Source organism: Pseudophryne corroboree, chromosome 7, assembly GCF_028390025.1.
Source record: "Pseudophryne corroboree isolate aPseCor3 chromosome 7, aPseCor3.hap2, whole genome shotgun sequence".
Classification (NCBI taxonomy): domain Eukaryota; kingdom Metazoa; phylum Chordata; class Amphibia; order Anura; family Myobatrachidae; genus Pseudophryne; species Pseudophryne corroboree.
In genome coordinates this window covers 133,084,970-133,107,193 of record NC_086450.1, presented here as the reverse complement: position 1 = coordinate 133,107,193, position 22,224 = coordinate 133,084,970, and the positions used below count along the sequence as shown (strand labels likewise).

Sequence of the window (22,224 nt, the reverse complement as noted above, 5' to 3'; positions counted from 1 at the left end):
TGCCGACAACTCGTCTGCTGTTCCTAGGGATGATTCTGGACACAAGAGTCCTGGGAAAAATGGTGGCTTCTTACGAAGCAATTCCATTCGGCAGATTCCATGCAAGAATTTTCCAAAGGGATCTGTTGGACAAATGGTCAGGGTCGCATCTTCAGATGCACCTGCGGATAACCCTGTCTCCAAGGACAAGGGTATCTCTTCTGTGGTGGTTGCAGAGGGCTCATCTATTGGAGGGCCGCAGATTCGGCATACAGGATTGGGTCCTGGTGACCACGGACGCCAGCCTGAGAGGCTGGGGAGCAGTCACACAAGGAAGAAACTTCCAGGGAGTGTGGTCGAGCCTGGAAAAGTCTCTTCACATAAACATTCTGGAACTAAGAGCAATCTACAATGCTCTAAGCCAGGCGGAACCTCTGCTTCAAGGAAGACCGGTGTTGATCCAGTCGGACAACATCACGGCAGTCGCCCATGTAAACAGACAGGGCGGCACAAGAAGCAGGAGTGCAATGGCAGAAGCTGCCAGGATCCTTCGCTGGGCGGAGAATCACGTGATAGCACTGTCAGCAGTGTTCATCCCGGGCGTGGACAACTGGGAAGCAGACTTCCTCAGCAGACACGATCTTCACCCGGGAGAGTGGGGACTTCATCCAGAAGTTTTCCACATGCTAATAAACCGTTGGGAAAGACCAATGGTGGACATGATGGCGTCTCGCCTCAACAAAAAACTGGACAGGTATTGCGCCAGGTCAAGAGATCCGCAGGCAATAGCTGTGGACGCGCTGGTAACACCTTGGGTGTACCAGTCGGTGTATGTGTTTCCTCCTCTGCCTCTCATACCAAAGGTATTGAGAATCATACGGCAAAGCGGAGTAAGAACGATACTAGTGGCTCCGGATTGGCCAAGAAGGTCTTGGTACCCGGAACTTCAAGAGATGGTCACGGACGATCCGTGGCCTCTACCTCTGAGAAGGGACCTGCTTCAACAGGGTCCCTGCCTCTTTCAAGACTTACCGCGGCTGCGTTTGACGGCATGGCGGTTGAACGCCAGATCCTAAAAGGAAAAGGCATTCCAGAAGAAGTCATTCCTACCTTGATTAAGGCAAGAAAGGAAGTCACCGCGAAGCATTATCACCGCATTTGGCGGAAATATGTTGCGTGGTGCGAGGATCGGAGTGCTCCGACGGAGGAATTTCAACTGGGTCGTTTCCTACATTTCCTGCAATCAGGATTGTCTATGGGTCTCAAATTGGGATCTATTAAGGTTCAAATTTCGGCCCTGTCAATATTCTTCCAAAAAGAATTGGCCTCAGTCCCTGAGGTCCAGACTTTTGTCAAAGGAGTACTGCATATACAGCCTCCTGTGGTGCCTCCGGTGGCACCGTGGGATCTAAATATAGTTTTAGATTTCCTCAAATCCCATTGGTTTGAACCACTAAAAAATGTGGATTTGAAATATCTCACATGGAAAGTGACTATGTTACTGGCCCTGGCTTCCGCCAGGAGAGTATCTGAACTGGCGGCTTTATCTTATAAAAGCCCTTATTTAATTTTCCATTCGGATAGGGCAGAGCTGCGGACGCGTCCGCATTTTCTCCCTAAGGTGGTATCAGCGTTTCACCTGAACCAGCCTATTGTAGTGCCTGCGGCTACAAGCGACTTGGAGGACTCCAAGTTGTTGGACGTTGTCAGAGCTTTAAAAATATACATTTCAAGGACGGCTGGAGTCAGAAAATCTGACTCGCTGTTTATACTGTATGCACCCAACAAGTTGGGTGCGCCTGCTTCTAAGCAGTCGATTGCTCGTTGGATTTGTAACACAATTCAACTTGCACATTCTGTGGCAGGCCTGCCACAGCCTAAATCTGTTAAGGCCCATTCCACAAGGAAGGTGGGCTCATCTTGGGCGGCTGCCCGAGGGGTCTCGGCATTACAACTCTGCCGAGCAGCTACGTGGTCAGGGGAGAACACGTTTGTAAAATTCTACAAATTTGATACCCTGGCAAAAGAGGACCTGGAGTTCTCTCATTCGGTGCTGCAGAGTCATCCGCACTCTCCCGCCCGTTTGGGAGCTTTGGTATAATCCCCATGGTCCTTTCAGGAACCCCAGCATCCACTAGGACGATAGAGAAAATAAGAATTTACTTACCGATAATTCTATTTCTCGGAGTCCGTAGTGGATGCTGGGCGCCCATCCCAAGTGCGGATTATCTGCAATACTTGTACATAGTTATTGTTAACTAATTCGGGTTATTGTTTAGGGAGCCATCTTTCAGAGGCTCCTCTGTTATCATACTGTTAACTGGGTTTAGATCACAAGTTGTACGGTGTGATTGGTGTGACTGGTATGAGTCTTACCCGGGATTCAAAATCCTCCCTTATTGTGTACGCTCGTCCGGGCACAGTACCTAACTGGAGTCTGGAGGAGGGTCATAGGGGGAGGAGCCAGTGCACACCACCTGATCTGGAAAAGCTTTACTTTTTGTGCCCTGTCTCCTGCGGAGCCGCTATTCCCCATGGTCCTTTCAGGAACCCCAGCATCCACTACGGACTCCGAGAAATAGAATTATCGGTAAGTAAATTCTTATTTTTTGTGAACACATAGGATGCGGGATAAGTTCCCAAACCTGATTTTGTGGAAAAATGGGACTGATAGGGCTGGTTATCGGGGATTTTATTTCACGTCCCTGAGTCACGCAAAACAAAATCCCTGATAGAAAATATCCCCATAAATGTATCTTTATATGTCATGTAGCCACGTACAATTATTTCCCTCTGTTATTTTATTATCTCCTTACCTTAGCGTTACTTGTTCTGTTGATAGGTGTACTGAGAATGATCACTAGAGGTCTCTACTGTCACTTGTTGTTGCCCACTGGGTTCCTGAAGGAAATTAGACATCTATATTACTACACATGAAACGTAGCAAATGGGCCTCTGCCTTAGACAAACAAGAGAACCAAAGAAGAGACAGAGTTAGGCAGGGAATGATACAACTTGTATATCATTAGCAAAGGAGGGAAGTCCCCCCACACGTTATCCAGCCAGACACCACCTGTTCTACAAAGGAGTAGGTTCACATCTGGCATGTGATGTTTCTCCTCCTTGTGTCATACACATTCACTAAACAAACATAGTTACAAGGCTGTGTACAGGTATAGTTTAATGATTATACTGCGGGGGAAAGAACACAGTTCGCATCTGAGGGGTGATACCTGTGTGCAGAATTTGAACTGAGAGATCTATTAAGATGTGAAAAGCATGGAAAACTTACCCGTAGCAACCAATCATGTTCTAATGTTCTACCTATCATTGTATAGCATGTGCTTGATAAATGGTACCTCAAAGCTGATTTGTTGGTATAGGCATCTACTCCACCATTCCCCATCTCCACTCTTTTCACGGCTCGATGGGTTCGGTATGGGAATAGTCCCGTTTGCCCAGTATTCCGGCTGCCGGCATTGCCAGCTGTCGGGATTCCGGTGTCCTATGTGTCTGTAAATAGCAATTTTTGGGGCAAAATATACTTCTATGGACTGTTTCTGAACTATGGAGACAAAAAAAAATTGGGGGGAATTTCTGTCTGTTTGTTTTAGCATCACGCTACTGGATGAATTTTAATGGCATTTTCACTATTGTATAGCTTAGAGACATAGAAAGCAACAGAGGTATGTGTGATCTCGACATCAGGGAGAGGAGAAATAAAGAAGAAAAAACCAGACACTTGGCACGTGCAGTGACCTCAAGTCTGAAATTATGTATATATAGCAGTTGAATCAGCACTCACCCTGGCTTATTCAATAATTGCTGCGGTGCCCTCTGGAAAGCATTTGTATGGAGTAAATCTGACAAGCAGCAGAACTCAGACGATGTGGAATGATAGTAGAAAGAAGCGTGCGTTTAATTCATAACTTCAAACCAACATTTGTGGGCAGTGGCACCCCTTTGTAAAGGTGATATAAATCCCTTTCTATCACCTTGACAAAAGGACGCCACTGCCCCGAAACGTAGGATTGAAGGGATGACTTAAACGCATGCTTCTTGCCACTATCATTCAAGCTCTCAGTGATGGAGGAGAGGAGTGCTTTGCTGCTGCAGGTAGGTGGCACACCGCCTGTGAGGAGAGGAGGAGGAGGAGGAGGAGGAGGAGGAGGAGGAGGAGGAGGAGAAGAAAGACCCAGCAAGATGCGTGGATACAAAGGGGAAATTCAGAGCAAAAGGAAACCAGTGCAGCCAGGACCACCCTCTCAGCTCCCCAACCAAGGTGAGTACTTGTCCAAACTATTCTAGTCATGTCTGGGTCAGGACGCTCTCTTTATTCCCCCTCGCTCTCTCCCAATTTCTCCTATCCTTCTCTTTCCTCCCCCCCTCTCTCTCTCACACAGACACTCTCTCCCATTTTCTCATATAGTTCTGTCTCACCCCCCTCTCTATCACACAACAACACTGTCTTCCATTTTCTACTATAATTCTGTCTTACCCCCCTCCCCCTCACAGACACACAGGTCTTCAATTCCCCACTATTCACTTTCTCTCTCTCTCATTTTCCCCAATTCTCTCTCTCCCATTTCCACCTATCCACTCTCTCTCGTGCATACACTCTCTCCCCCATGTCCACCTATGCCTTCTCTCTCACCTGTCTATCTATATCTTCCCTCTCTCACGTACACACACTCTAACATTTCCCCGTTCTCTCTCTCCCTCCCATCTGCCCATATTCCTCTCCTCTCGCTCACTCCAGTCTGCCCTATTCTTCCTCTCTCTCCTGTCTGCCCCTATTCCTCCTTTCTTTCTCGCCCATCTCCACCAATTCCTCCTCTCTCTCTCTCCCGCCTATTCCTTCTGTTTCTTTCTAATGCTCTCACTTCCTTCCTTTCCCCCATACTGTGAAATGGCAGGATTACAATGTGGTATATACGTACTGTGAAACGGCAGCACTACAATGTGGTATATACGTACTGTGAAACGGCAGCACTACAATGTGGTATATACGTACTGTGAAATGGCAGCATTACAATGTGGTATATACGTACTGTGAAATGGCAGCATTACAATGTGGTATATACGTACTGTGAAATGGCAGCATTACAATGTGGTATATACGTACTGTGAAATGGCAGCATTACAATGTGGTATATACGTACTGTGAAATGGCAGCATTACAATGTGGTATATACGTACTGTGAAATGGCAGCATTACAATGTGGTATATACGTACTGTGAAATGGCAGCATTACAATGTGGTATATACGTACTGTGAAATGGCAGCATTACAATGTGGTATATACGTACTGTGAAATGGCAGCATTACAATGTGGCATATACGTACTGTGAAATGGCAGCATTACAATGTGGCATAATATGAAATTGGGGCACTGTAGTTGTAATGTGAACTTGGGCACTACTATGGGGCATACAATGAACTTGGGCACTACTATGGGGTGTATAATGAACTAGGGCAGTACTATGGAGCATACAATGAACTAGGGCACTACTATGGGGCATATAATGAACTAGGGCACTACTATGAGGCATACAATGAACAACTAATGTTGAGAGGGTGTCTTTCTTGAAATCTTGGGGGCAGTGACTCCTTCAAATTGTTACTATGGGGACCTAAATGTTTTGGCTATGCCAATCTTAATTCTTTCAGTTTATAAGAGCCAAAAACCCTCTGCCCCACCACACTTAAAGATCATGTTCCTTGAGAGGGGCGCGGCTGGATTAACTAGGTGGAGTTTCATCTAAAAAATAGAGCATTTTAGTGAGGATCTCTCTGAAATTAGGAAAATCAGGGGTGTCTTCATTCTGTATGTGTTAGGGACTATTTATCATTGGTGGTGCCTCAGTGGGGGCGCGGTTCTGTGTCTCTGTATATATCATAGCAAGAGTGCACAGTGCCCTCCCTATTTATCAATTTCTGCCCCTCTTGGAGCAGTGTGGAAAACACTGCTCCTATGCAGTGGTTCTCTCCACCTCACCAGCAATCCAACACTGCTGGCAAGGAGTTCAGACAATATGCACAATGGGGGTCATTCCGAGTTGATCGCTCGCTAGGTAGTTTTAACAGCCGTGCAAACGCTATGCCGCCGCCCACTGGGGAGTGTATTTTAGCTTGGCAGAAGTGCGAACGCATGTGCAGCCGAGCTCTGCAAAAACAATTTGTGCAGTTTCAGAGTAGCTCAAAACTTACTCAGCGCTTGCGATCACTTCAGCCTATTCGTGTCCGGATTTGACGTCACACACCCGCCCAGCATTTACCCAGCCACGTCTGCGTTTTCCCTGGCACGCCTGAGTTTTTCCAAACACTCCCTGAAAACGGTCAGTTTACACCCAGAAACGCCCACTTCATGTCAATCACTCTGCGGCCATCAGTGTGACTTAAATCTTCGCTAGAGACTCTGCAAAACCACATCGTTCATTGTACCCGTACGTCGCGCGTGCGCATTGCGGGGCATACGCATAAATACCGTTTTTTGCCCTCATCGCTGCGCTGCAAAAATAGGCAGCGAGCGATTAACGTGGAATGACCCCCAATGACACTTGACCCAAAGAGGATCTGGCGAAGCTTCTCCAGCTTCACGGATCTTCCCAATGCAGGGTTTATATAACGTCATGCCAAGATGGCATTACCTAGTGGTGGAAAGCGAATATTTCTATTGCTTGATAAACTGAACACACAATGCAGTCCCCAAAGGAGACTAATGGGAGAGATATACTGCGAGCCACCTAGCGATTTCTCTGCAGAATTCTTCTTCTTAAGTGATGATAGACTCTTTCTGCAGCTCATAAGCAGACCACTAAGGCCCCTATTTATCAAGCCTTGGAGAGTGATAAATATCATGGAGATAAAGCACCAGCCAATCGGCTCCTAACTCCCATGTCACAGGCTGTGTTTGAAAAATGACAGTTAGTAGCTGGTTGGCTGGTACTTTATCACCGTGCTATTTATCACTCTCTAAGGCTTGATAAATCTTGGCCTTAGTTTGGGAGGTATAGTTGAAAGATACAGATGTAGCCATGCTCATCTTCTCTGCGATGCAGCATGCTGCAACACGGTTTGCTGCATGGCGCAGCCAGCTAAAGCTCCATTAATTCCTAAAGGAATATGAATAGTCACAGCCCGGCCCGCCATGCAGCATGCCGTGATGCAACAAGCAGCACTGCAGTAAGATGGGCATGGCTACATCTGCACCTATGTTTTTATTATCTGCTAGTTTACAAGCAACGTCCCAAGTCCAGCAGAGCCCAATGCAATGTAGAAATAAAATGGGAATTCAGATCCTGGAGACAGGCTTTCTGTAACACTACTGCAGTTGTCAGACTCTATCTGCACACATAATCACACTTTAGTATTCAAGACCACTGTGTGTTCAATTAGATTTCCCTCCAATATATTGCATTAATTCAGATTTCCACACTGACCTCCACAGAAACAGCAGCCGCTTGGACGTGTGCGTACTGCGGTATGTACGCTCCTTGCATAGCTGTTGTTGCAGGCATATACTGAAATAAAATGATAATGTACATCATTTAGATAACGAAAAAACCACAGCACATCACTGTATAATTTCATGCAAAAACAGAATTCATTGTGAAAGGTTCTGCAATAATGTGTATGTGTCAATGCATGAGCCACTGACATGGGTATAATAACCAATCCGTCGACCCTAGGATTCCGGGGAAGATATTATAGCTTACCCTCTGTTAAATGTACATGTCCTTATCTTCCTCTTGACTGAACGCAGAAATTGTAACATACTGGGTGTTGTGCCAGCCGCCTAATTGTGTCTTGTCTGTATGATTGTGTTACCAAAACGGGTTTGGTGTAACTTAATTATATGAGTCATGACCATCACTGGGGAAACCCATTATGTGTCTAGGTGTGGTGTCATTAACTCTGCACCACTCCTTGATTGTGTCACCCTGTTAAATCTCTTAAACTACTATCATCTCATACAAAAAAACAAAACTGATGCATTGTTGATGAGACACAAGGCCGAAGATTCTGTATGACATTCTTAGCACTAAACAGAACATTTTTAAGTTAAATGAAGTGATTCAATGATTTGCAAGGACTAAATATTAAGTAGCATATAATTATTAAAAGAAATATACAAAAAACAAAGTCATTATCTTTTTATGGCCAACAATATGCATTTTTTTTTTTTTTTTACTTAAGCAGGATCTTTCAAATCTTTCAACCTAGTCCTATTTCTGACAGCTGACATTTGCTTGTTTGTCCAACAAAGTATCATCCATCAATAAACCAGTGCCATCAACTGGTCAACTTAATAGCGATTGTGGAATGGATTCTTTTTTAAGGCATTCATGTCCTATAAAGAACATCCGTACCTTTTTAATAAGACACCTTTTGTTAAATGAATGCGTTGTAAAGGTGTTACTGCCTAGATGAGCAGCCCAGAGCCACAGTTTTGATCTTTATCATATATTCTCCTTATCTTCTACTCACAATTCCCTGTCAGGTGTTAAAAACCTCTGACAATACATATAGTAGCAGAGACCGGGACTTATGCAACTGTCCCAAGAGGTCTCACAAGGTGGCTGAGAGCAGAAAAGGGAAATGCAGTCACATTCTTACATCACTTCGTACACTGGGTAAAGAGAGCATACAATTAGCTAGTATATGCAATCCCCTATACTGGAAACAATTTAGAATGGAACCTTTTGAGATCAGAGTGCATTTAAAAATAAGAAAATATTGTAAGAAGTAGTGATGTGCACCGGAAATTTTTCGGGTTTTGTGTTTTGGTTCCGCGGCCGTGTTTTGGATTCGGACGCGTTTTGGCAAAACCTCCATGAAATTTTTTTGTCGGATTCGGGTGTGTTTTGGATTCGGGTGTTTTTTTACATCATAGAATTTGGGGGGAATTTTGATCCCATAGTATTATTAACCTCAATAACCACAATTTCCACTCATTTCCAGTCTATTCTGAAAACCTCACAATATTATTTTTAGTCCTAAAATTTGCACCGAGGTCGCTGGATGACTAAGCTAAGCGACCCAAGTGGGCGGCACAAACACCTGGCCCATCTAGGAGTGGCACTGCAGTGTCAGACAGGATGGCACTTCAAAAAAATAGTCCCCAAACAGCACATGATGCAAAGAAAAAAAGAGGAGCACCAAGGTCGCTGTGTGACTAAGCTAAGCGACACAAGTGGCCGACACAAACACCTGGCCCATCTAGGAGTGGCACTGCAGTGGCAGACAGGATGGCACTTAAAAAATTAGCCCCAAACATCACATGATGCAAAGATAAATAAAAATAAAATTAAAAAAGAGGTGCAAGATGGAATTGTCCTTGGGCCCTCCCACCCACCCTTATGTTGTATAAACAGGACATGCACGCTTTAACAAACCCATCATTTCAGCGACAGGGTCTGCCACACGACTGTGGCTGAAATGACTGGTTGGTTTGGGCCCCCACCAAAAAAGAAGCAATCAATCTCTCCTTGCACAAACTGGCTCTACAGAGGCAAAATGTCCACCTCCTCCTCATCCTCCGATTCATCACCCTTTTCACTGTGCACATCCTCCTCCTCACAGAGTATTAATTCGTCCTCACTGGAATCCACCATCTCAGGTCCCTGTGTACTTTCTGGAGGCAACTGCTGGTGAATGTCTCCACGGAGGAATTGATTATAATTCATTTTAATGAACATCATCTTCTCCACATTTTGTGGAAGTAACCTCGTACGCCGATCGCTGACAAGGTGACCGGCTGCACTTAACACTCTTTCGGAGTACACACTGGAGGGGGGGCAACTTAGGTAAAATAAAGCCAGTTTGTGCAAGGGCCTCCAAATTGCCTCTTTTTCCTGCCAGTATACGTACGGACTGTCTGACGTGCCTACTTGGATGCGGTCACTCATATAATCCTCCACCATTCTTTCAATGGTGACAGAATCATATGCAGTGACAGCAGACCGCATGTCAGTAATCGTTGGCAGGTCCTTCAGTCCGGACCAGATGTCAGCACCTGCATCTGACTGCCCTGCATCACCGCCAGCGGGTGATTTTGGAAATCTGATCCTTTTCCTGGCAGCTCCAGTGGCGGGAGAAAATGAAGGAGGAGCTGTTGGCGGGTCACGTTCCGCTTGACTTGACAAGTGTCTCACCAGCAGGTCTGTGAACATCTGCAGACTTGTGTCTGCCGAAAAGAAAGATACAACGTAGGCTTTAAACCTAGGATCGAGCACGGTGGCCAAAATGTAGTGCTCTGATTTCAACACATTGACCACCCGTGAATCCTGGTTAAGCGAATGAAGGGCTCCATCCACAAGTCCCACATGCCTAGCGGAATCACTCCATTTTAGCTCCTCCTTCAATCTCTCCAGCTGCTTCTGCAAAAGCCTGATGAGGGGAATGACCTGACTCAGGCTGGCAGTGTCTGAACTGACTTCACAAGTGGCAAGTTCAAAGGGTTGCAGAACCTTGCACAACATTGAAATCATTCTCCACTGCGCTTGAGTCAGGTGCATTCCCCCTCCTTTGCCTATATCGTGGGCAGATGTATAGGCTTGAATGGCCTTTTGCTGCTCCTCCATCCTCTGAAGCATATAGAGGGTTGAATTCCACCTCGTTACCACCTCTTGATTCAGATGATGGCAGGGCAGGTTCAGGATTGTTTGGTGGTGCTCCAGTCTTCTGTACGCGGTGGCTGAATGCCGAAAGTGGCCCGCAATTCTTCGGGCCACCGACAGCATCTCTTGCACGCCCCTGTCGTTTTTTAAATAATTCTGCACCACCAAATTCAATGTATGTGCAAAACATGGGACGTGCTGGAATTTGCCCAATTGTAATGCACACACAATATTAGTGGCGTTATCCGATGTCACAAATCCCCAGAAGAGTCCAAATGGGGTAAGATATTCTGCGATGATGTTACTCAGTTTCCGTAAGAGGTTGTCAGCTGTGTGCCTCTTATGGAAAGCGGTGATACAAAGCGTAGCCTGCCTAGGAACGAGTTGGCGTTTGCGAGATGCTGCTACTGGTGCCGCCGCTGCTGTTCTTGGTGCGGGAGGCAATACATCTACCCAGTGGGCTGTCACAGTCATATAGTCCTGAGTCTGCCCTGCTCCACTTGTCCACATGTCCGTGGTTAAGTGGACACTGGGTACAACTGCATTTTTTAGGACACTGGTGAGTCTTTTTCTGACGTCTGTGTACATTCTCGGTATCGCCTGCCTAGAGAAATGGAACCTAGATGGTATTTGGTACCGGGGACACACTAACTCAAGAAATTCTCTAATTGCCTGTGAACTAACGCCGGATACCGGACGCACGTCTAACACCAACATAGCTGCCAAGGCCTGAGTTATCCGCTTTGCAACAGGATGACTGCAGTGATATTTCATCTTCCTCGCAAAGGACTGTTGGACAGTCAATTGCTTACTGGAAGTAGTACAAGTGGTCTTCCGACTTCCCCTCTGGGATGACCATCGACTCCCAGCAGCAACAACAGCAGTGCCAGCAGTAACAGCAGCAGCAGTAGGCGTTCCACTCAAGGATTCATCAGAGGAATCCCAGTCAGGAGAGGACTCGTCAGACTTGCCAGTGACATGGCCTGCAGGACTATTGGCGTTCCTGTCTAAGGGGGAAATTGACATTGAGTGAGTTGGTGGTGTGGTTTGCAGGAGCTTGGGTACAAGAGGAAGAAGGGATTTAGTTGTCAGTGGACTGCTTCCGCTGTCACCCAAAGTTTTTGAACCTGTCAATGACTTCTAATGAATGCGCTCCAGGTGACGTTTAAGGGAGGATGTTCCTAGGGGGTTAACGTCCTTACCCCTGCTTATTACAGCGTGACAAAGGCAACACACGGCTTGACACCTGTTGTCCGCATTTCTGTTAAAATAATTCCACACCGAAGAGGTGATTTTTTTGATAATTTGACCAGGCATGTCAATGGCCATATTCATCCCACGGACAACAGGTGTCTCCCCGGGTGCCACACTTAAACAAACCACCTCACCATCAGATTCCTCCATGTCAATTTGCACCTCAGCGCCAGCAACACCCATATCCTCATCCTGATGTACTTCAACAGTGACATCTTCAATTTCAATATCAGGAACTGGACTGTGGGTGCTCCTTCCAGCACTTGCAGGGGGCGCGCAAATGGTGGAAGGCGCCACCTCTCCCCGTCCAGTGTTGGGAAGGTCAGGCATCGCAACCGACACAATTGGACTCTCCTTGGGGATTTGTGATTTAGAAGAACGCACAGTTCTTTGCTGTGCTTTTGCCAGCTTAAGTCTTTTCATTTTTCTAGCGGAAGGATGAGTGCTTCCATCTTCATGTAAATCTGAACCACTAGCCATGAACATAGGCCAGGGCCTCAGCCGTTCCTTGCCACTCCGTGTCGTTAATGGCATATTGGCAAGTTTACGCTTCTCCTCAGACGCTTTTAATTTAGATTTTTGGGTCATTTTACTGAACTTTTGTTTTTTGGATTTTACATGTTCTCTACTATGACATTGGGCATCGGCCTTGGCAGACGACGCTGATGGCATTTCATCGTCTCGGCCATGACTGGTGGCAGCAGCTTCAGCACGAGGTGGAAGTGGATCTTGATCTTTCCCTATTTCACCCTCCACATTTTTGTTCTCCATCTTTTAATGTGTGGAATTATATGCCAGTAATATATCAATAGCAATAAATATATATATATAGAATACTGTAATGCCCGGCACTCACAATATAGTATAACCAGTCCAGGTGCCCTCCGCAGCAAATGGTAATCCGCATTAAGAAAAAAAAAAAGTAGCAGCGGCACTCCGATGAAGTAAATAAACGTGTATTCAAATCAAAAGGACATCACAATGGTCACATAAAGAACTAACGTTTCGGGGTCCAACGTTAGTTCTTTATGTGACCATTGTGATGTCCTTTTGATTTGAATACACGTTTATTTACTTCATCGGAGTGCCGCTGCTACTTTTTTTCTTCTTAATATATATATATATATATATATATATATATATACATACACACACACACACACACACTGGTGGTCAGCAAAATTCTGCACTGTCCTCCTACTATATACTGTGCACAACTACAATGCAGCACAGATATGGATAGTATACTTGACGACACAGAGGTAGACCAATGGACTACTGTACCGTACTGCTATCTATCTATCTATCTATCTATCTATTTATCTATCTATCTATCTATAGCAAAGAGGGTGATGGCGGCACTCACAGTCTTTCACAATGAAGTTGATCAAAAAGCAAAGTGCATTTAATGTCAACGTTTCGGGGGACGGACCCCCTTCCTCAGGACACTGCAAACTCCGTCCCCCGAAACGTTGACATTAAATGCACTTTGCTTTTTGATCAACTTCATTGTGAAAGACTCTGAGCGCCGCCATCACCCTCTTTGCTGCATATTGGGGCTACCATACCCCTAGGAGGGCACCGGAGCGACACCCCTACGGGGACAGCGGAGTGCCGGGCTGTCACTATGGATTATATATATATATATATATATATATATATATATATATATATATATATATATATATATATATATATATACACACACACCAACGGGCGGCACTCACAAGACTTGTTGTTAGGAATAATCAGACGGACAGGGTCCCTGCGTTCAACGTCTCAGTCGTGAGACTTTTCTTGATAAAGTCTCACGACTGAAACGTTGAACGCAGGGACGCTGTCCGTCTGATTATTCCTAACAACAAGTCTTGTGAGTGCCGCCCGTTGGTGTGTGTATGGCTGAGTCTTCACGGTCTCATGGAGGGCACCCGAGCAGAATGTTTCTTTGTTCAGTGGAGTGCCGGCATAACGATTCTGAGATATATATATACACATACTGGTGGTCGGCAAAATTCTGCACTGTCCTCCTACTATATACTGCGCACAACTACAATGCAGCACAGATATGGATAGTATACTTGATGACACAGAGGTAGAGCAATGGACTACTGTACCGTACTGCTATATATATACTGGTGGTCAGCAAAATTCTGCACTGTCCTCCTACTATATACTGCGCACAACTACAATGCAGCACAGATATGGATAGTATACTTGACGACACAGAGGTAGAGCAATGGACTACTGTACCGTACTGCTATATATATACTGGTGGTCAGCAAAATTCTGCACTGTCCTCCTACTATATACTGCGCACAACTACAATGCAGCACAGATATGGAGCGCTTTCAGGCAGAGAACGTAGATATTTGCAGCACACTGAGCACAAATATTTGCAGCACACTGAGCAGATATCAGCAGCACACTGAACACAGAAACTGAGAGAACGCAGCCACGTCCTCTCGCTATCATCTCCAATGCACGAGTGAAAATGGCGGCGACGCGCGGCTCTTTATATGCAATACGAATCTCGCGAGAATACGACAGCGGGATGATGACGTTCGGGCGCGTTTGTGTTAACCGAGCAAGGCGTGAAGATCCGAAGCTGGCTCGGACCCATGTAAACCATGTGAAGTCCGGGGGGGGGGATCTCGAGGAAGCGAACCCGCTAATCTCTAGTTAGATGTATAAGTTCCGGTGTGCAGCTGGTGCAAGTTTAATGAATTCATTGTGTGAAGAAATAAAGTCCCACTACTTCTGCACCACATTATATGGAACATCCCCCGTGTGTCAGATCACGTCACTGCCAGTCCTGGGACACTTTTGTGGCCAGGTATACACAATTACTGCTGAGCTTACCATATTATACATCTCCCTTAATTCATGGATAGACAAGAGAGTCTTAAATGTACTTTATTGTACTACCAGCAACATGGGTTCAAGCTCAGAACACGGACCACCTGGCATAACGAAACTACTACAGATCATCATAAAACTTGTTCAGAACACACGTGTACCCTCGCAGTCTCACTTTGCTCGCCACAGGCTAATAGTCCCAGTAGGTATCCATGTGGATAGTGTTCTGAGGCAGTTTAGATATATCACCCAGGGGGTCCCATGTTCTGAACTTGAGCCAGCAACCCGATTTGCTCAAGTAGAACTACATCAGTGAGGTGCTTCTGCTTAAATATAGTAATATTTGTTAAAGTGGTAACATGAACAAATAAAGCAAAAAAAAGAGAATAAACAAAGCTTTGATTTATATCACACTAAGCACACTTTGCATCAAGTGTCACTGTTTCTAGGTCTATAAAAATGTTCAGACTATGACCAGCGGTAGATCTGCAGTGGATGCGGCTGCTGCACAGCCCACAGGTAAAATGGGTCTGTAATGCTTGTATGACCCATCCTTCTTGGCCTCCTTTCCAAAAACACCCCGCTCATCTGGAAAGAGCAAAGGGAGGGCCTAAGAGGCACATGTAATGGCAATGCATAATAAAAAAATCAGATCCAGGGCATCACCGCTGTTCCATCCACCAGATTCTGCAAAGGTGTACGACGATGCATAGTTCCACCCACACCTGCGCCTAAACCTCTGCAGAGCAGCAGACAATATAAATTACACCCAGTTACTACTAATACAGAACACTTTATAAAAATATATTTATATATGTCTCGTAATAGCTGCAGAACAACAGCTTTAGCACTCCCTACTGTAACCATAACTAAGTTATATTAAAATGAATTTAAGGGGGAATAATGCATCAGCTGAATAAATGATAAGCTTCAAATGGTGCTTGGAGAGCAAGTCTAATTTTGGAAGTTACAAGGAATTCAATCAGTTTCCCATTATCCGCTTTCCTTTCAGAATGTGCATTAAAAAGTCATAAAACACACAACCACGGTACAATGTCTGCTCTGATCATTTCCGAGTCGACAGTTATTTTGGAAACTCATGGCTCCAAATTGACATAAATCCCACGTCTTCAAAACTTAAATATTCAGCAGATCCTACAAGGCTCAGATACAGTCTTGTCTGCTTCATATGAATTACAGAAGTAGTGCTAGGAGCAAGACAAATGTAATTGAGCTTATTATATACATCTACCGTGTGTGCATTCATCCAATTATGCCTGACACAAAAAATATCATTTCTGGTACATGCTGTCAGTAATATGATGCCACCTACTGTTCCATTGCTGCTTAATGACAGGTGACTCATCTGCTGGGTCATAGGGCTCATCATAGATGCCGGCTGTAGCGACATAGTATGGTCCATGGACGGAGTTAACACGGCGCCCTTAAAAAGAAGTTAACAAGAAATTAAACTGGTTTGTATTAGGAAATCCATATATAATACTGTACATATATCATAACTCAAGAACTATGCAGTGTGGGGAATAAGCAACTGTGCATTCCATACACAATCTACAGTATATCAAAAGACACTTAAAATATATACAATATGCATGATAAATATATAACTTGCATGCCTTAATATAGCGATAACAATAGAAAAAACAAGTTAAAAGATTTCACTAGAGGACACACTTGCATTTTTCCTCTATTAGATATGATGTTATTAAATTAACATAATATTCCCATTGTAGAATTCTACCTAAAGGCCTGCAAACATGTGCGGCGATTCCCTGATCCTGCCGGAAACGCTGATAACTGACCAGATCCGTCGATCACCGGCCATCGATGATTGGCGATCCGTTGGGGAATCAAGAAATTAACCACGTTAAAAATGTTTCATTTGCCGTTCTCGCCCTTTTCCAATCAAGATAGGGGAATCTGGAATTTTAACAAAGTTTAAAAATCACGATCCCCTGACACTACCGTTGGGGGATCAGGCCATTGCCCCAATCCATATCTGATGTATGGGGGCCTTAACTTGTAGAAATGTATTACTCAGTTTACTATGACCAGACAAGGAGGCTAATTTATGAACACAGATTGTATTCTACATTTCATAGCCGCTGGGAATACCCCAGGAATATCACAGTATATCAAGGCTTGCAGATCCACCTTAAAATGCACACAGTAGAATGAATCAACTAAACAAGGCCAAATTACGTCATTCATTTCAACATTTCTCCTAAAATGTAGCTCAGGTTAGCCTTGTTTATGTTCATAATTAATAATCAGAGTATAAAGACATTGACACTGTTTTTACTATGCGACATTACTAAGGGGGGAATTAAATTGTTTTTTCTTCTCTCGTGCCCGAGCTCACGTCTAAAGTGACGATATTCAATTAATACCACTTATCGCGCTGATTGCGCCCATATCAGTCGGATTTAGCCACGTAAAGCGGTAAAACCAGACTAAACAAATGGGCGTCACATGAAAAGTCCCATTTGGACGCCCAAACGGGTCATTATTTGTGAACTTCAGCTTGCCACCCCAGGGATTTTAATTACCTACCGGTAAATCCTTTTCTCGTAGTCCGTAGAGGATACTGGGGTCCACATTAGTACCATGGGGTATAGACTGGTCCACTAAGAGCCATGGGCACTTTAAGAAATTGATAGTGTGGGCTGGCTCCTCCCTCTATGCCCCCCCTACCAAACTCAGTCTAGGAAACTGTGCCCGAGGAGACGGACATACGTTGAAAGAAGGATATAAAAGGATAGTGGTGAGATTCCGAACCAGCACACACAAACTAGAGGAAAGCCAAGCTAACCAAACTTTAAACCAGGAACAGCAACCGTTGAACCAACAATACTTAACCAAGCCCAGTATCTTCTATGTACTACGAGAAACGGATTTACTGGTAAGTAATTAAAATCCTATTTTCTCTTACGTCCTAGAGGATACTGAGGTCCACATTAGTACCATGGAGAAGTACCAAAGCTCCCAAACCGGGTGGGAGAGTGCTGAGGTACCTGCAGAACTGATTGACCAAACTGAAGGTCCTCAGAGGCCGAAGTATCGAACTTGTAGAACTTAGCAAACGTGTTCGAACCTGACCAAGTAGCTGCTCGGCAGAGCTGTAAAGCAGAGACACCCCGGGCAGCCGCTCAGGAAGAACCCACGGATCTAGTAGAGTGGGCCTTTACAGATTTTGGACACAGCAAACCTGCCGTGGAATAAGCATGCTGGATAGTAAGCCTGGTCCAGCGTTCAATTCACCCAATTTTATTGGGATCATAGAGAACAAACAGCGAGTCAGATTTTCTGTGACGAGCTGTCCGCTTCACATAGATCTTCAAAGCCCTCACAACATCCAAGGATTTTCAAGTAGCAGAGGTGTCGGTAACCACCGGAACCACAATAGGTTGGTTGATATGAAACGCAGACACCACCTTTGGAAGAAATTGCTGACGAGTTCTGAGTTCAGCCCTATCGTCATGAAAAATCAAATAGGGGCTTTTGTGAGACAATGCCCCCAGCTCCGACACACGCCTCGCAGAAGCCAAGGCCAACAGCGTGACGGCCTTCTACGCAAGATACTTGACGTCCACGTCCTGTAAAGGCTCAAACCACTCTGATTGCAGGAACTGCAACACCATGTTGAGATCCCAAGGTGCCGTAGGAGGCACAAAGGGCGGTTGGATGTGCAGAATCCCCTTCAAAAATGTCTGAACCTCAGGGAGAGAAGCCAATTATTTCTGGAAGAAAATGGATAAGGCCGAAATCTAGACTTTTAGGGAGGCCCACATCCACACCTGACTGCAGAAAAAGGAGAAAACGTCCCAGTTGAAATTCCACCGCAGGAAATTTCCTGTTCTCACACCAAGAGACGTATTTTTTCCAAATGCGGTGGTAATGTTTAGACATTACCCCTTTTCTGGCATGGATCAGGGTTGAAATAACCCTATCCGGGAAACCGGGCTAGAATTTGCACACTTGCGTTCGCACACTTGCAAAGCAAAAATACACTCCCCCATAGGCGGCAACTATCTGATCGCAGCGCTGCAAAAAGTAGCTAGCGAGCGATCAACTCGGAATGACCCCCTATGTTCACTCCCTGTTTGTGGAGGAGAAACATCATCTCTGCCATTACCTTGGTGAACACCATCAGTGCCGTAGAGAGGCCAATGGCAGGGCCTGGAACTGGTAGTGACAGTCCTGTAATGCAAACCTTAGGTAAGCCTGATGAGGTGGCCAAATCGGAATATGAAGGTACGCATCCTTGATATCCAGAGACACCAAGAATTCCCCCTCCTACAGACCTGAGATCACACCTCTCAGAGACTCCATCTTGAACTTGAACACCCGTAAGTATGGGTTCAATGACTTGAGATTGAAAATGGGCCTTACCGAACCGTCCGGTTTCGGAACCACAAACAGGTTAGAATAACAACCCTGGTTTTGCAGCTGAAGTGGAACTGGAACAATAACTTGAGTCTGTACCAGTTTCTGAATTGCTTCCTGTAAAGTCATACTTGCTTCTTGAGAGGTTGGTTAGCCTGATTTGAAGAATCTGTGAGGTGGGAGTTACTGAAACTCCAGTCTGTAGCCGTGGGCTATAAGATCTTTGACCCAGGGATCCTGGCATAACGTTGTCCATATGTGACTAAAGAATCTCAAACGGGCTCCCACCTGCCTGTCGTCCAGGCAGTGCGGTCCACCGTCATGCTGAAGGCTTAAAGGAAGCAGAACCGGGGTTCTGTTCCTGTGAACATGAAGTTGCTGGTTTTCTGGGTTTACCTCTATTGCCTTTGAAGGCTGTAGAAAAACCTTTGGTTTTGTTTTTAAACTTCGCTGTCCGAAAGGACTGCACAGTTGGAGCAGTGTAGGATTTTCTAGTCGGGGGAGCTGTGAAAGGAAGGTAGGTAGACTTACCCACCGTAGCCTTGGATATCCACATATCCAGTTCATCTCCAAAAAGGGCTTCACCTGTGAAAGGTAGGCTTTCAACGCCTTTCCTGGAATCCACGTCCGCAGTCCACTGGCATAGCCACAAGCCCCAGCGTTCTGACACTGCCATGGCAGTGGTGCGTGCATTGAATAAACCAATTTCCTTTATGGCCTCCAACATAAAGTTAGCAGAATCCTGAATATGCTGTAAAATTATCTCCCCCCTGGATAAGGAATCTAACCTGTCAATTAGATTACCTGACCATTTAGCAATGGCCCTAGAGATCCATGCACAAGCTATAGTGGGTCTCTGGGCCACCCCCGCAGCTGTGTACAGAGATTTGAGAGTGGTCTCAATCTTGTGGTCTGCAGCATCCTTCAAAGAAGCTGTCCCTGGGACAAGTAAAACTATCTTACGTAACAGCCTAGAAACCGATGCGTCAACTATCGGTGGGTTTTCCCATTTTTTTCTGTCATCCGGAGGAAACGGGAAGAATGTGAGTAACCGGTTTGGGACCTGAAACTTCTTGTCAGGATTTACCACGGTTGCTTCAAATACGGAATTTAATTCCTTAGATGCAAGGAAAGTAGCTGAGGATTTCCTTATCACATTAAAATAAGATTCCTCCTCGTCCTCTGATACCTTATCAGGGATGTGCAGGACATCCCTTATAGCTTCTATCAGGGCCTGTATACCCTGTGACAAAGCTGCATCCCCCCCTCCCGAGTCCACCTCACCCTCCTCCGGGTCTAATACTTCATCATCATCATCATCATCATCATCAGTATCAGCATCAGCATCCATGATTTGGGCTAGAGTACGCTTCTGTGGACAAATGGTAGGGATCCGAGATGCTGGAATGACCACTGAATCTCTATTCATTCATCAGGTCATCAACAGATTGCCTTAAGTATTGCGTCATTTTGGGATAATTTATTCAAAATATTTGAAATCATCCTTTTTAATGAATCTAACCATACTGGTTCAGATCCACTAGCCTGAGAATGTGTACTATCCTGAGTACACGGCAATGATCCCACAGATTGAGAAAAACACTCTGTTGTGCATGACACACTCCTTTGACATAGTAAATGTGAAAGAATACACACACACACACACACACACAGGAAAATAGGGTAAAACACAGTTAACCCACACAGAGCCCTCTAGGGAGACACAGAGTATAATGGAGCCAGCCATACAGCGCCCCTATAGCTAAAGTACAAGCTTGGCTGGGTCACAAACTAAGTACCCTAAATAGGGTTTAGTATACCAAATATTGCTCCCCACCCCTTGCTATGACCCCCCCTGGTACCGCTGAGGTGCTCTGAAGGCCTTGTGGAGGAGCTGCGCTTCCCTGTCAGTCTGCCTGTGTATAGCTGCAGAGGGAAAATGGCGCTGATGAGCTGCATAGTGAAGCCCCCCCCCCCCTTAATGGGGCGCGGTCTTCCCGTTTTTTTTTTACACTAGCTGAGGTCATTTCTGTTCTACAGTGGGTTAAAACCCCTGTAGAATTGCTGCCAGTGTGGGTATGTGTGTGTTGTGGCTTCAGGTCGCCCCTCATAGTGGAACACACAGCACCCTGTATGCCTCTGAAGCCTGGAGCCGCAGCCTGCTTGTCAGCGCTGCGCTCCTACCCCTTGTGCCGCCATTACAGCCAGCGATCCGTTAACCGGGACGCCGGCCACCTACTCACCACTCTTCTTACTTCTGGGTCTGTTAGGGGAGGCTGCGGGTCTCAGGAGCTCAGTGTCCTGTCAGCAGGGAACGGAACCATTAACCCTAGGGAGGTTAAGCCATTGCCCCCTCTAAGTCCCACAAAGCAGGCAGTCTGGTGCCAGCCAGACCTGCCTGAAAACAATAAAATGGAGAATAAATGCAGAAAACTCTTCAGGAGCTTCCCAAGCGTGACCGGCTCCTCTGGGCACATTTTATAAACCGAGTCTGGTAGGAGGGGCATAGAGGAATGAGCCAGCCCACACTATCAATTTCTTAAAGTGCCCATGGCTCCTAGTGGACCCGTCTATACCCCATGGTACTAATGTGGACCCAAGTATCCTCTAGGACGTAATAGAAATTAAGTTCTCGCTTCCATCGGCAGAAACATTTGAATATCTGCCTGACGGCGCGGGGACCTGCAATAACAATTGAATTCCGTGAAGCGTGAAAAGGTCCATTTGGGAGCCCGAACGGGTCTCTTTACGCACATTACAGCTCGCTACCCCCGGAGGTAGCAAGCTGAAATGAACATCTCGCGATAAGAACTGAATCTGGTCCATAGTGTTTTAAGATTTATACTACATTAAAGTGCGCATAGAAATCCACTTAAGGAATGTGCAAAATGCGTGCCATTACACATTTAGGGTGAGACATGATCTCCACAAATGATTTGGTGGGGAAAACAATGGCTTTGTGCGCTCTTGTATTGGATGGTAGTGTCAGTGACATGTGCGATCTTCACCTCCTTATATCATTTCAACAATCTCATCCCACAACATGAAATTTCATTTTGCCATATTTTTGCAATAGCAGGTACACATATGCACCCAATCTGCACT

The 22,224-nt window shown here is 45.4% G+C and overlaps 1 protein-coding gene across 8 annotated transcripts in view; it reads right to left on the bottom strand.

Moving 5' to 3' along the window:
• RBMS1 (RNA binding motif single stranded interacting protein 1) overlaps nt 1-22,224 on the bottom strand; it is a 621,011-nt gene that overhangs the window by 24,363 nt on the left and 574,424 nt on the right. For all 8 annotated transcript variants that reach the window (XM_063933647.1, XM_063933644.1, XM_063933646.1 and 5 more), the window contains exons 11-13: nt 16,046-16,156; nt 7,423-7,503; nt 2,796-2,880 (exon numbers count right to left, since the gene is read on the bottom strand). In XM_063933647.1, coding sequence (XP_063789717.1) covers nt 2,803-2,880; nt 7,423-7,503; nt 16,046-16,156 — 270 coding nt within the window. In that variant the 3' untranslated portion in view covers nt 2,796-2,802. The remainder of the gene's footprint in view (nt 1-2,795; nt 2,881-7,422; nt 7,504-16,045; nt 16,157-22,224) is intronic.